Source organism: Hevea brasiliensis, chromosome 15 (assembly GCF_030052815.1).
Source record: "Hevea brasiliensis isolate MT/VB/25A 57/8 chromosome 15, ASM3005281v1, whole genome shotgun sequence".
Classification (NCBI taxonomy): domain Eukaryota; kingdom Viridiplantae; phylum Streptophyta; class Magnoliopsida; order Malpighiales; family Euphorbiaceae; genus Hevea; species Hevea brasiliensis.
The window spans coordinates 49,617,588-49,631,839 of NC_079507.1; the positions used below are offsets into that span (position 1 = coordinate 49,617,588).

Here is a 14,252-nt window from a genome sequence, read left to right on the forward strand (position 1 = left end):
AGGTCTAAATTTTGAACATTTTTCTCTTTTAGAAATCTTAATATAAAAAAGTTGAAGAATATATTTTTTTTTATTCATTTAGCTAGACTGGAATGCTGTTTGCTGAAGAGATTCTTCTTCAGTAATTTTGCCAGAAAAAAGGTAACCAGGGAAAACGCAAAACAGTTGGGATTTTTTGTTTTTTTAACTTTTGAAACTTGGAAGCTTTCAATGCTACATCAGTTAATCTTCTTCACTTATAGTGCACTGACACATGTTTTGTGGTCCCTTGATTGTCATTTGAAAGATCATTTTTCATATATATATTCATGAAAATAGTAGAATCTTTTATATATATAAACCACAATCTATCACCATTATAAAGAAAACAAAGTTATTCACCGTCCGTCCTACCAATGACTCACCAGCTGTTCTTTTTCGTAATCAATCTTTGATTACTCCTTGATTAGTGATTACCCAGTTGACTTCAACTTCTATATTTTTATGTCAACCCCATAATTTCTTTATTCGGTTGTTACAGGTTTCTGGCTGTCTTGCTGTGTTCTCGTAATGGTGGGGTCTGCTGCAAATTTTTTTGGCTGTGATGGTATGTTGAATTGGGTTGTTTTGTCTTTGTATCATAATTTTTTATAATTATTGCTTTTATTCATGGTTACTGAACCCTCTAAATATTGTGTTGTTTTATGGCCCACCATTTTTTGCTTGCTGGCTCAACTTGATTATGAGTTTTTGGGTGACTAAGTGCCAGTAATTTGAATAATGGTTAATGCCCAGTTGGATTTTTTTTTTGCTTTTCCCTTTCATTGCTGAGAAAAATGGCGGTAGCATGATTTGATTTTTGGGACTATATAGTAGGAATAGGACTCCAGGGTTGTCCACATGAAAGTGACAATTTGATTTTCAGGGAAAAAAGTTGAAATGAGATTTGTTGAATTTTCCATGATATCATGCTAGACTGTTATTGTATAAAAAAATTGGGAGGTGGGAAGAGGACCATTTAGTTTATTCCTTTATTGCAAGTTGAGGTTGTGGATGTGTGTTAACGATATGTCCATGCTTTTTTTTTTTTTTTCCGTGTCTTTTCTATTTGGTCTGTAACGTGAATCTTCCTTGTGTTTGGCATCAGAAAACCAGCCCACCAATGGAGCTTTTTGCCTCCTCCCTGCTTTTTATTTTCATAAACTTTTAATGACTCTAATATAATCCTCTTATTTAAATACTATTCTAAACCTCTTATTTAAATACTAATCTCCTAGGACAGTGACAATCTGTTGCCTGGACTTGTACTTTGAAAAACTGCTATATATTTGTTGATAGAACCACCATTCTGAACCTTTGATCTTAAGACAAATGAAGGCCAGAAGAGGAAAGCGTTCTGAGGTATGCTTTGATGCTCCTTGGTACTGCTTTAATTCATCAAATTCTCTTGCTTTTAAGTTTATTGATGCTTATTTTGGGAAATTGCATTTGATTCCAGGCCTTTTGGCCTTCCATTGTTATGAAGAAATGGTTGAACATAAAGCCCAAGGTTTATGATTTTAGTGAAGATGAGTATACTGAAACTGAGAGTGAAGATGATGGTATGGTTCCAGTAAGTTCGCCTTAATAAATTAATTCTTAATGTTTTCTGTGCTTGATCACGTTTTCTGCTATTTCTATGAAGCTTGCTCTCTTAAAGATGAAAGAGTTAATGCGTGCGAGGATATTGCTCATAGGGCACAAGGGAACCAATCTTCGTTCCGGAACCAAATTTCAGGCAATAATCTTTTCCATATCTATTGTTAAATCCACTTCTGTGGAGCACATTTAATTTTATTTCAAAAGTTCAAAAAAGTACATCAATGGATTATTTTCTCTCCACTGGTTCTCATTTTTGTTAAAAATTATTCTGCAATTCAACCTTGTTCTATAGCTTCTCTGCAACACATACCTCTGTTATGTTATATTTTGGCCTTTTTACTGCATTAATTTTTTATTGGGAATTGAATTTTGTAGACCTTGGAGAGAAGCTATTTTGTCCTGAATCTATTACCACATTGTGATATGGCTGGTTTATGCTCCATGTGAATCTCGAGAAAAAACTTTGCTAAAGGGAGGACAGAATTTGAATTTCTTGTTAAGCATACTCTCAAGATCTAAGTAGTAACTAATAGAGTTTTTTGACTTGGTCATCATGATAAATTTGAAAGATAATCTTCTGTTGTCATCTGATAAGTTTAATAGATCTCAAGTTATAATTATGATTGTGGGTTTTGATATCCAGATGCACCTTCAAAGGCCTACTCAGTGAGACACAGGCGAGGAAAATCTGAAACTCTGCGTGTTCAGTACATAAATACTAAGGAAGTGAGGTTTGGTTGTAATCCCCATATTCTTGAAATGATAGTCTAAAGGTACTACTATGTTGATTCTTACATTATTGGACATTTGGGTGTTTGTAGAGTGACAATAGGCACTTGGAATGTTGCTGGAAGACTTCCATATGAAGATCTTGAGATTGATGACTGGCTTTGTACAGAAGAACCAGCAGATATGTATATTATTGGGTGAGTATTTCCTTCCTTTGTTATTTTAAGTCTCATATTCAGATAATATTTTTCTAAAGAAAAAAATCATTTGCATATATCCAATCATTTCATCAGGAAATCCTTTTATGTGTCTGTCCCTGGCATTTATTTTGTCCTCTTGATGTGCTGTGTGGTTGCCTCTTGCATTTTTTTTTTCTCCATCTGATGTGTTTTTTCTAGAATCTTGAACTTTACTGATATTTCAACCAAGACCGAAAGAAGTAAGAACTTGCACCTCAACCTTAATTCATTGAAGATGATGTACAGAACATGACAAAGTGAGGTAGAAAGGTAGGATCTTCCTCAACCTTAATTCATTGAAGATGATGTACAGAACATGACAAAGTGAGGTAGAAAGGTAGGATCTTTCAGACCTAGAAAGAGATTGTTCAGACTTTCTAATGTTCTCAAGTTATCATGGATTTATTTGTAAGCTATTTATTAAGGAATCCCTGATGGGGATTTTCTCATAGAAGGTTGAACTATTTAAATTTCGACTTCATTGCCTATCAATATTCTGTTATTACCCAGCCTTCTGAATATCTGACATCTCATCTATTGATTGAGAGTAAGTTCTGAGCTGGTTAAAAATCTAAAGATTTGATAACTCTTAACCATCTCATCCAATAGCATTTGGTTATGATTTGGTTCTGGTACAAACATGAAAAACTTACTCAATAAGCTTCAATTTTAGGCTTTATTACACTTGTGATTTGCTGTTCTCCAAGACTTTTGTGCAGTTGGGATGCCAGAATGCTAGTTATTCTCATTCTCGTTCACCCAAGATTGTCCCTGATATGAAATCAATGTTTTCTGACCAAGGTTAGCTTGTGATCAGATTTCCCAGTTTCCATTCCAAGGTGTGAACACAGACAACCCAGATTAACATTCTCACATGTCTTGAAAAGTCAATGTGTCAGAATTTGTTGTCTTCTGAATTTCACGATTTCAAACAATTAGCAAATGCTTTATCATATTACAAGAAGCAGGTTGACGGCCAAATTTTGATGTATTTGGTCACTTTCTTTTTTATGCATCATTGTCACATATAGGAGGAGAAAGTTTAGAAATAGAAAAGAAGAGTAGTTGTTTTGGAGGGAAAAAACTGTTAGTTTGTTGAGAAGTTGTTATAGCTGTTGAAATTAGTCAATGATAGTTATCAAGTAATACTATAAATAGCTGTCATTCATGTAATTGAGATTCATTCTGAAATCAATAAAATCTCAGACTTCTTTCTCTCTAAATTTCTTCTCTCTCTTATTCTAATTCTCGTCCCTATCTCTCTCTCTCTCTCTTCTTCCTCCTTTCTGTCTATATTCTTCTAAACTCTCTGTAGTCAGTAGAAACCCTTAATTCTAGGTAACTACTGACAAATTGGTATCAGAGCCAGGTTCCTGTGGAGGGCTTTGATCCAGATCAGTACCAGGGGTGTCATGAGATGCCTAGAAGTCAAGTGGTGAATCAAGAAACTGTTAGAATGGAAGAGCTGGAGGAAAAGGTGTGCAATTGGCAAGAAACTGCCGAGAGGAAGCTGGATCTGAAAATGGAGAAAATGGAGCAGAAATTAGATGATATGGGAAAAAAAATAATGGATGAGATGAAAAAAATGATGTGTGGGTTCTTTAATGAAAGGAATAAGGAAGTTGAGGTGAATAGTGAACATGAAGGACAGGGAAGTAAGGGGATCCTGCCAAATCCTCCCAAGAAAACTGCTAAGGATCAATTCAGTACATCCTTTGCAGTAAACACTGATGATAATACAAGAATTTTGCTCGAGATTGAGTTGGTGACCTGTGATGGTAGTACGCCTAGGGTTTGGCTTAGAAAGTGTGAAAAGTATTTTGAGATTTACAGGGTTCCTAAGGAGCAATGTGTGGGAATTGCTAGTCTCTTCTTGATTGACAAGGGAGATTCTTGGTTTCAGAATTGGAGTAAAGGGAAAAGTGAAATACTGTGGGATGAATTTGAGAGGGCATTATGTGCTAGATTTGGGGAAGAAGGAATGGAAGATGTTGTGGAAGAATTTATGAAGACAAGGCAGATTGGGAATGTAATGGAGTATCAGGATAAATTTGAGGAGATGAGGATAAAGATGGAGAGGGTTATGCCTTATCTTGAAGAGGGATATTTTCTGTTAGCTTTCATAGGAGGATTAAGGGATGAAATCCGTCCTATGGTAAGGATTGTTAGGCCTGCATCCCTTTCTCATGCATTTGAGATTGCAAAATTTCAAGAACAGTTACTAGAAAGCAACAAGAAGTCCACTTATCCCTCAAGATCCTATGCTGGTAATTTCATATCTCAAACTTCAACTTATAACCCTTCCTTTAGAACCTCTCAATTACATCAGAATTATCCTCAATTGACAAAACCCCCAAACAATGAAGCTAAATCTAATTTCACAATCTCTAATCCAAGACAATCTCAGTCTGTCACTTCCAGCAATGCAGCCAATTCTCAAGCCTCTAAAACACCTATATCCACAAAACCTAACAACCAAACAAATGTGAGACAGCCCAAACCTTGTTATAGATGTGGAGAAAAATATTTTCCAGGGCATGTGTGCAAGTAAAAGACTGTTATGGCTTTATGTGGGAGTGATTCAAGTAGGAAGGAATGGATTGAGCAAGGAAATGAGGAGATTGAAAGGGAAGGTAACATTGAAGTTCAGTAATGGGAAGATGTGTTAGGTAGTATGGAGGAGGAGATGACACTTTCCCTTAATGCCATTGAAGGGAAGTTGGGGACTGAAACTATTAAGGTGAAAGGTCAGTATTTGAATAGAGAGCTGCTGATTTTAATTGACAGTGGTAGCACCCATAGCTTTATTGATGCTAGAGTGGCTAGGGAATTAAAGCTACCTATAGTCCAAACTTCTGCAGTACCTATTTCTGTAGCTGATGGTAGAAAATTAATTTCAAATTGCACTTATTTTGAATTTCCTTGGAAGGTGGGAAAACATAGATTTGTGTTTGATCTCAAATTGTTGGAGCTGGAGAGTTTTGATATTATATTGGGAGTAGATTGGATGAGGACTATTAATCCAGTTTTATTTGACTTTGTAAACTCTAGAGTCACTTTCAAGAAGAATGGGAAGGCGATCATATTGTATGGGATCAATGATAAAGCTGTAACTTGTAAGATGTTGCAATGTGAAGACATTAATAAGATGCGGCAGAGGAAGGGGAAGGATTTTCAAAGCCCTCAATTTTATATTGAAGTGCCACTAATGCAACCACAACCAGCAGAGCATTCAGAGTTACTTGAGCTCTTTTCTGTGACAGCTGTAATTTCAGGTAATTCTTCTACAGATTATAATGAAATTCAAGGATTACTTGATGACTATAAAGATCTGTTTGAGGAGCCTAAGACATTGCCTCCTTTTAGAAACCATAAACACTTCATACCATTGCAGCCAAATACACAACCTATTAGTGTGAGACATTATAGGTATCCACATTTTCAAAAGGCAGAAATAGAGAAGTTGGTATCTGAAATGTTGGCTAATGATGTTATTCAGCCTAGTACTAGTTCATATTCTTCACCTGTGTTGTTGGTTAAGAAAAAGGATGGTACTTGGAGGTTTTGTGTTGATTATAGGAAGTTAAATGATCTCACAATCAAGGATAAGTTTCCAATACCTATGATTGATGACTTACTTGATGAGTTACATGGGGCTGCTGTGTTTTCTAAAATAGATTTGAGAGCTGGTTACCATCAAATCAGAATGGAGCCCGCTGATATTCCCAAGACTGCCTTTAGGACACATCATGGCCTTTTTGAGTTCAATGTTATGCCATTTGGTCTTATAAATGCACCAGTAACCTTCCAAGCTCTCATGAATCATATTTTTCTTCCTTTTTTAAGGAAATTTGTTTTGGTTTTCTTTGATGATATACTTGTCTATAGCCCAGACATTTTTACTCATGTCAAGCATTTGGAGGCAGTATTTCAAGTCCTAAGGCAGCAAAGGTTGTATGCTAAGATGTCTAAGTGTGCTTTTGCTCAAAGACAAGTTGAGTATTTGGGGCATGTCATATCTGGAAATGGAGTGGCTACTGATCCTAATAAAATCAAAGCTATGGTGACTTGGCCTGTGCCACAGAATGTTAAAGAATTGAGAAGTTTTCTTGGCCTCACTGGTTATTATGGGAAATTCATCCATCACTATGGCTCTATTAGCAAACCACTGACTGAATTGTTAAAAAAAGATTCATTTCAGTGGAATTCAGCAGCTCAAGGTGCTTTTGATCACCTTAAAATTGCAATGTCTCAAGCTCCAGTCCTTGCACTTCCTGATTTTACAAAGCCATTCATTGTCGAAACAGATGCTAGCAGTTTTGGTATGGGGGCAGTGTTGCAACAGCAGGGACATCCAATTGCTTTCATTTCAAAGGCATTTGGACCAAGAAGGGTTTATTTGTCTATGAGAAGGAATTATTGGCTATTACATTTGCTGTTACTAAGTGGAGACACTATTTGGAGCAAGGGCAATTTTATATCAAAACAGATCATGAGTCTATAAAATTCCTCTTGGAACAGAGGCTACATACTAACTTGTAGCAAAAAGGCATTTCCAAATTATTAGGGTTGGATTACAAGATCTTGTATAGAAGAGGGGTGGAGAATAAAGTAGTTGATGCTCTTTCTAGGATATCATTGAAGGAAGCAGAGCAAGAATCCACTTGTACTATCATTACAGTCATCCAGCCTGCTTGGATAAATGAATTGATAGTCAGTTATGAAGGGGACACTTAAATTGGGCAATTATTGGCTCAATTAGCTATTGATAATAGCTCTCATCCTGGTTATGAATGCAAAAAAGGGATATTGTACTTTAAAGGCAGGCTGTTTGTGGGCCCTGCTACTTTACTTAGGCAGAAATTGCTGGCCATCTATCATGACTCTCCTATGGGAGGACATTATGGTATTCACTCTACTTACTTGAGGCTGAAAAGACATTTTTTTTTGCCAAGTCTTAAGCAGGATGTGATCCAATGGGTTAAGAAGTGTGATGTGTGTGCCAGGTGTAAAAGTGACCATAGCCTGCCTGGTGGTTTATTGCAGCCACTACCAGTTCCCACACAAGCCTGGCAACATATTTAAATGGATTTTATTGAGCAATTGCCTAGGTGTGAAGGCAAGGATGTTATTTTGGTAATTGTGTGTAGAATGACTAAGTATGGGCATTTCTTGGCTGTCTCTCATCCATACACTGCTGCTTCTATTGCTAAAGTGTTTCTCAGTCACATTTACAAGCTTCATGGGCTGCCTCTTTCCATTGTATCCGATAGGGACAAAGTTTTCACAAGTCTCTTTTGGAAAGAGTTATTCAAGTTGTCTGGGACTTCATTGCATTACACTACTGCCTATCATACTCAATCTGATGGGCAGACTGAGAGGTTAAATCAATGTTTAGAATGTTATTTGAGGTGTATGACACATCATTTGGCTGCTGCTTGGAACAAATGGTTACCATTAGCTGAGTGGTGGTATAACAGTACTCACCATAGCAGCCTCAAGATGAGTCCCTTTGAAGCTTTATATGGCTATCACCCTCCTGAAATTCATTGTCCCTCTCCTGATTCCACTCCTGTCCAGGCTGTTACTAATTTACTTCAGGAGAGACAGCATATGACAGAAATTATACGAGAGAATTTAACTAAGGCCCAACATAGAATGAAACAGCAAGCAGATAAGAAAAGAGCAAAAAAAGAGTTCCAGGTTGGAGATTGGGTATATTTGAGGTTGCAGCACTACAGACAAGTTTCTATTGCAGTTAGAAGGTCACTCAAGTTATCAGCAAGGTATTATGGGCCATTTCAAATAGTCGCTAAAGTGGGTGCAGTGGCTTATAAACTGCAATTACCTACTTTACTGTTCATCCAGTTTTTCATGTTTCCTTGTTGAAAAGGAAGGTAGGGGACAATATCACTCCAATCTTAGACCTTCTAGCTTTACAAGAAGATCATACTTGGGAAGTGCATCCAGAGAAGCTGTTGCATATTAGAACTATTGAAAGAAATGGGATTCCAATTTTGCAAGGCTTAGTTAAATGGCTGCATTTCAGTGAAGAAGATGCAACTTGGGAGGACCAGTCATTTTGCAAGCTCAGTTTCCATCATTTAAACCTTCTTGGGGTCAAGAAGGTTCTAAAGGGAGGGAAATTGTCATGTATAGGAGGAGAAAGTTTAGAAATAGAAAAGAAGAGTAGTTGTTTTGGAGGGAAAAAACTGTTAGTTTGTTGAGAAGTTGTTATAGCTATTGAAATTAGTCAATGACAGTTATCAAGTAATACTATAAATAGCTGTCATTCATGTAATTGAGATTCATTCTGAAATCAATAAAATCTTAGACTTCTCTCTCTAAATTTCTTGTCTCTCTTATTCTAATTCTCGTCCCTATCTCTCTCTCTCTCTCTCTCTCTCTCTCTCTCTCTCTCTCTTCTTCCTCCTTTCTGTCTATATTCTTCTAAACTCTCAGTAGTCAGTAGAAACCCTTAATTCTAGGTAACTACTGACAATCATCTAAAGGGGATACACAAATACTACAAGGTTTGTTGCCATGATTATGATATGCAATGGTTCAAATTGCTGCCTATGTGCATTACATTGTTTTAGGGTCCTCTCTCTCTCTCCAGGAATTTCTTTTTCAGTTGCAATGAAACTTCTGGCTGTTAATAAGTTTTGCTCCTTATACGACAGATTTTAATATTATATTCATATTTTTCTTTTGCAGTTTCCAAGAGGTTGTACCTCTGAATGCTGGAAACGTACTAGGAGCAGAAAGTAGCAGGCCAATTCCAAAATGGGAGTCAATCATTAGAAGAACTCTGAACAAATCTTTACAACCTGAAAGCAAACACAAATGTTACAGTGCCCCACCCTCTCCAGTACTGAGGACTTCCTCTGTTGCTGATGAACTTGCAGACGAGGTTGATGCTCTGCCATTGGAGATGGTGAATAATGAATATGCAGAAACTGCTGCTGCTTGTGACTTTGAAAGGCATGAGTTGAGTAAAGTAATTGACATTGGAAGAAGTTTACATTTCAAGAGAATATATGGAATTGACTGTGACAGTAGATTAGACTGGCCTGAATATTCATTAGATGTAACCCCACAAGTTATCTCTTCCAATTCCAAGCTGCGGAGAGTATGGAGCAGTTCTGCAAGGATGGGCTTTAGTTGGGCAGAGAATCCTTTAATGTTTAGTCCTCAAAATTTTGCAGTAAATGGCAATGGACTGAGAAGATCTCACCATAGTTCTGGGAACTTATGCTCAATGTGGGTAGAACAGCAAGAGAGGCCTGAAGTTCCCGAAGTTCATGAAGTTCTTGATTCTCTCTCTGATGCATCTGATAAGTCATCTGAAGAGGAAGATGACATTTTCTCGAAAGTACCAGGGGAAAAAAATAACAACGGATTTATCATGGATAATGGGAAGCCACGTCCCAAGTATGTACGCATTGTTAGCAAGCAAATGGTTGGGATATATATATCAGTTTGGGTGCGAAAGAGGTTGCGGAGACACATAAACAATTTGAAGGTCTCTCCTGTTGGAGTTGGTCTTATGGGTTACATGGGAAACAAGGTAGTGGCTTCTATCATGCTTCTTGCTCAGCAGCCTATTCATAAAGATATCAAATTCCTAGATATAACAAATATTAAACAGAAATGATGGTGCTCATGTATTTTGGCACTAAAATAAGTATATAAAAAGTGAATCCCCATATGGAAAAGCAAAGTGATAAAATAAAGTCACTATTGTATAACATCTGTAGAATTATTTGTAAATACAATCCTTGCAGCACTGCCAGTGAAATACATCAGGTTGCTTCATGGTATGGAGGGTTACAAAATGTCTTACAAGTTATCCTCCATATTGTGATGTGTTGCAACATGAATGGATTCAGGTTAAGATTTATAGAATGTAGAGAAAATAATACATCAGCATATGTATGCATTGATGAGTAACTGAACACACTTACATTTGCATTACATATTTCTCACTGGAGGTTGATGATGCAGGGATCTGTTTCTGTTAGCATGACTCTTTTCCAGTCAAGACTCTGCTTCGTTTGTTCTCATCTGACCTCAGGTCAGAAAGATGGGGCTGAACAAAGGCGTAATGCTGATGTCTATGAAATTATACGACGCACTCAATTCTCATCTGTCTTTGACACGAATCAACCGCAGAATATCCCATCTCATGAGTAAGCAACCTTTCAAATTAAATTTCAATGTGCATAAAATGCATTTCTTCAACTGAGCTTTACTGTGTTTGCAGCTGAGTGCTTATTCAATTTGACTATAAATTTGGGTAGAATTTGGATTGTTGCTTGTGTGTGTGTGCACGCAATAATATGTGTGTTTGTAGATTCATAATGATTCTTATAATCTTCTCATGTAGTATCTTTTCCATCTACTTGAGATATGTTCATGAGCTCCATCTGCATTCTGAAGGTTTAATATTGCTGATATTTATATGGACAGAATGGGTCCTGAAAGTACATTAGAACATGGAATTGTATATGTGTTGTTTTGAACTACCCCAATCATAGATAGTTACTCATAAATGTACTCTCATGAAGTAAATAATTGAACTGTAATTCATTCAATTCAAGGATAAAAAGTTCCGAATGCAGACATGGGACAGTTTATTTACCAAAAAGGAAAAAGTTAGATATGAGAAATTTACCTATAAAATTTCCTAGGGTTATTATGTGATAGTTAAATTCTTTGATTAATTTGTTTATGTCTGGATTCCTTGCTGGCAAAATTAACTTTCTATTTGTACATGATTTGGTGACTGGATGCTTTGTGCTTGCAGTCAGATATTCTGGTTTGGGGATTTGAATTATCGTCTCAATATGTCAGACACAGAGATAAGGAAACTTGTTGGTCTGAAGCAATGGGATGAACTTATCAACAGTGATCAGGTGAGATTCATAACACTCTTAATGTTTAATCTGTGATTGAAGTTTCTTTTGATAATGTATATTCTAGGACATTTTATCTAGGAATATAGATCCTGGTGGGGAGCATATTGATAATGTACTATGTGTGAGTAGAAAATCCAAATCTAATCCTAACTTTGATTTAATATTTTCAAGTAACTTCATACACTAAGAAGCAATTCAGTTGACTACTAGGGGAGAAAACAGTTTGAAAATTATTTCGCCTTTAAGGTAAGATTTTTAACACGATACATTATAGCTTCTTGAGAAATGGAGGGTGGGGTGGACTTAAAGCATGTATGATGGCGGTGCAATGGTTTGTCTTTTTCTGTAATTGATGCTGCCTCTTTTGGATCTTTCTTAGCAACATCATACATGCTTATCTTGCAATAAAAATAACAGTTAATGGAATCATCTTATATGGCAGCTAAGCAAAGAACTCCGCAGTGGGCATGTATTTGATGGATGGAAAGAGGGAGTGGTAAACTTTCCTCCCACTTACAAATATGAGATAAACTCTGACAGATATGTTGGAGAGAACCCAAAAGAAGGGGAGAAGAGAAGATCTCCAGCATGGTGATTACATCTAACTTGGAAATAACAGGGTTGTAAAATCTGGTTTATATGTGGTCTTGGGAGGAAACTTAGAATTCTTGTCTGCTTTTTGAGAATGCTAAAGAAATTTAACACATTTTGAATGTATGTTGGTGACCTGTTGTTTAGGTGTGATAGAATACTTTGGCTAGGAAAAGGTATAAAACAACTTTCTTACAAGAGGGCAGAATTAAGCCTCTCAGATCATCGACCAGTCAGTTCAATGTTTTTGGTTGAGGTTGAAGTTCTAGATCATCGAAAGCTTCAAAAGGCACTCAATGTCAACAGTGCAGCAGTACATCCTGTGATTTTCCTAGTTGAAGATGAGGTTTAACAGATACAAGGTAAGCAACTTTCCTCAATTTGTAGAATATGAGGTTAAGATGGCTTAATTTGATTCTTAATAATATGTTGACCTTGCTGTTGCTTGCATCTAGTAACATGTATTTGTCTTTCAAGCAGGGCATTGCAGATCACTTAAAAAGTACTGTTAATCTTATTTGACCAATAAGCCTTGACATGCTCTCCTGGAACACCAATAATAGGAGGCCAGTGTTTAAGACACATTTTAGATAAAAGCAGGAATAGAAAATCATTTGTAAAATCTTGAGCAATGGTACATTTTCTTTTTTTCTAATTTTACTGCAATTGTAGCTGATAGAGCAGTGTGTGGGTTTTTCTTTTTTTTTTTTTTTTTTTCCTGTTACCAGTGGATGTACAGTGCTTAAATGGTGGATTTTCTTTTTCTAGAGAACCTCAAAACAATTATGTTCTCAGTTTGGCTCATTGGTCTTGCATATTAGACTGTTACTGCTTAGGTTATTTTGAAATCAGTAGACATAAAAACTTGTTTAATTGATCAACAAATGATACATGTTATCTGCATATTTTTAGCCTGCCTTCTCTCCCTTTCCTCTATCATTGCGTTCACAATCTGTGACTGTCAATGACCATTAACATATATGGGATGATAAGTGAAATGTTTTTCTTCAAGGGTGTGGGAAAGCCTTCTTGCCTTCTGAGAGCGAAACTCAGATTTGCCAAGAAAGAATGATTGAAGTTAGGTAGAGTTAGTTGTAACAACTTTGATTAAGATAGAGGAATTTTCTACAGAACAAGTTTGGTTTGAAAGCAACTAAAGGGACATCAAAAACTGAACAAGAAAACGTGACTTTCTCAAATTGATGATGTTCTTAGACCTATAAAGGAGAGAATTAACGTCGGTACGAACTATCTTCTTCTTTGCTAACGTTATTTATGAAATGGTTTCATTTGATCTTAATTGCTTTGGTTCTGCATCAAGGCACCACTGCAACTTCTGGGGATGATAATGGTGATCATAATGAAATATATATGCAGTCATTCAAAAGAATGATATTGAACAACTAAGAGTACTCTATTCATCTCTATCTCAAACATTTAACAGTCTGAATCTCAAACGCTTACAACCTGTTAGGAACCTAGAAATTTGCAAAAATTCAATTCAACCTTTTTCTTGCGCAATTTTCATGTTTGAAAATATTGAAAAATTAATTAATTTAAAAAAGAATTTATTGTAAAATAATAATAAAACTTAGGCCAGAAGTTATATAATTGTATGAGAATCCAATTCAATTCCTCACAATCATAATCTCGATCACAATATCTATGATCTTCCTCAATTTTTCATGACTTCTCCAAACACAACCTTTGAGATCTCCATTTCTCCCTAGCTTCTCCTCTTCAACCATAGGTAGCAACAATGTTAAATAAACTATGTTAAAGAGTTTGAACATCCACCAATCCAATAGATAAAAGAAAAAGTAAGTTAGGTTCACTCCATGTTGGACGATGGTTTCTCATGGTTTCATAATGTATGGTATGTTAATGCTACTTGTTTGTAAAGATTGTTCCTATCTTGGATTATAAAGATATGGTTCCTTAACTATAATTTTACCATATATTTTTAAATCACCAAATCAGTGATTTTAAATGATTTAAAATTATTGCATTCCAATTTTATAGTTACACAATTTATGAAATTCCAATTATATAGTATTTATAAACGTTTCTTATCCCTCATTTTTAGTCTCTTTCTTCAACAAAAAATCTTTAACCTCTTGTATACACCAATTCTCCATCGTCTCTCACATCA

The 14,252-nt window shown here is 36.0% G+C and overlaps 1 protein-coding gene across 6 annotated transcripts; it reads left to right on the forward strand.

The window, feature by feature from the left end:
• The first annotated feature begins 335 nt into the window (after positions 1-335).
• On the forward strand, positions 336-13,003 carry LOC110669388 (type I inositol polyphosphate 5-phosphatase 2). Of its 6 annotated transcripts, none has more exons than XM_058136207.1 (13): positions 336-419; positions 521-586; positions 1,257-1,380; positions 1,478-1,580; positions 1,664-1,756; positions 2,264-2,351; positions 2,442-2,546; positions 9,306-10,158; positions 10,596-10,780; positions 11,398-11,506; positions 11,952-12,100; positions 12,248-12,462; positions 12,581-13,003. In XM_058136207.1, exons 3-12 carry the CDS (start codon positions 1,351-1,353, stop codon positions 12,450-12,452), a joined length of 1,920 nt encoding a protein of 639 aa, XP_057992190.1. In that variant the 5' UTR covers positions 336-419; positions 521-586; positions 1,257-1,350; the 3' UTR covers positions 12,453-12,462; positions 12,581-13,003. The 6 variants fall into 6 exon arrangements, with proteins under 6 accessions (XP_057992190.1, XP_021686734.2, XP_021686733.2 ...); XM_021831042.2 differs by having other exon boundaries at positions 1,262-1,380; XM_021831041.2 differs by having other exon boundaries at positions 359-586.
• Positions 13,004-14,252: the final 1,249 nt, after the last annotated feature.

Coding starts and splice junctions, on each gene's coding strand:
- LOC110669388 (XM_058136207.1), top strand. CDS start 1,351: ATGAAGGCCAGAAGAGGAAAGCGTTCTGAG. Junction 2,352..2,441: donor ATAAATACTAAGGAAGTGAG/GTTTGGTTGTAA, acceptor GGGTGTTTGTAG/AGTGACAATAGGCACTTGGA. Junction 10,159..10,595: donor TGGGTTACATGGGAAACAAG/GTAGTGGCTTCT, acceptor TTGATGATGCAG/GGATCTGTTTCTGTTAGCAT.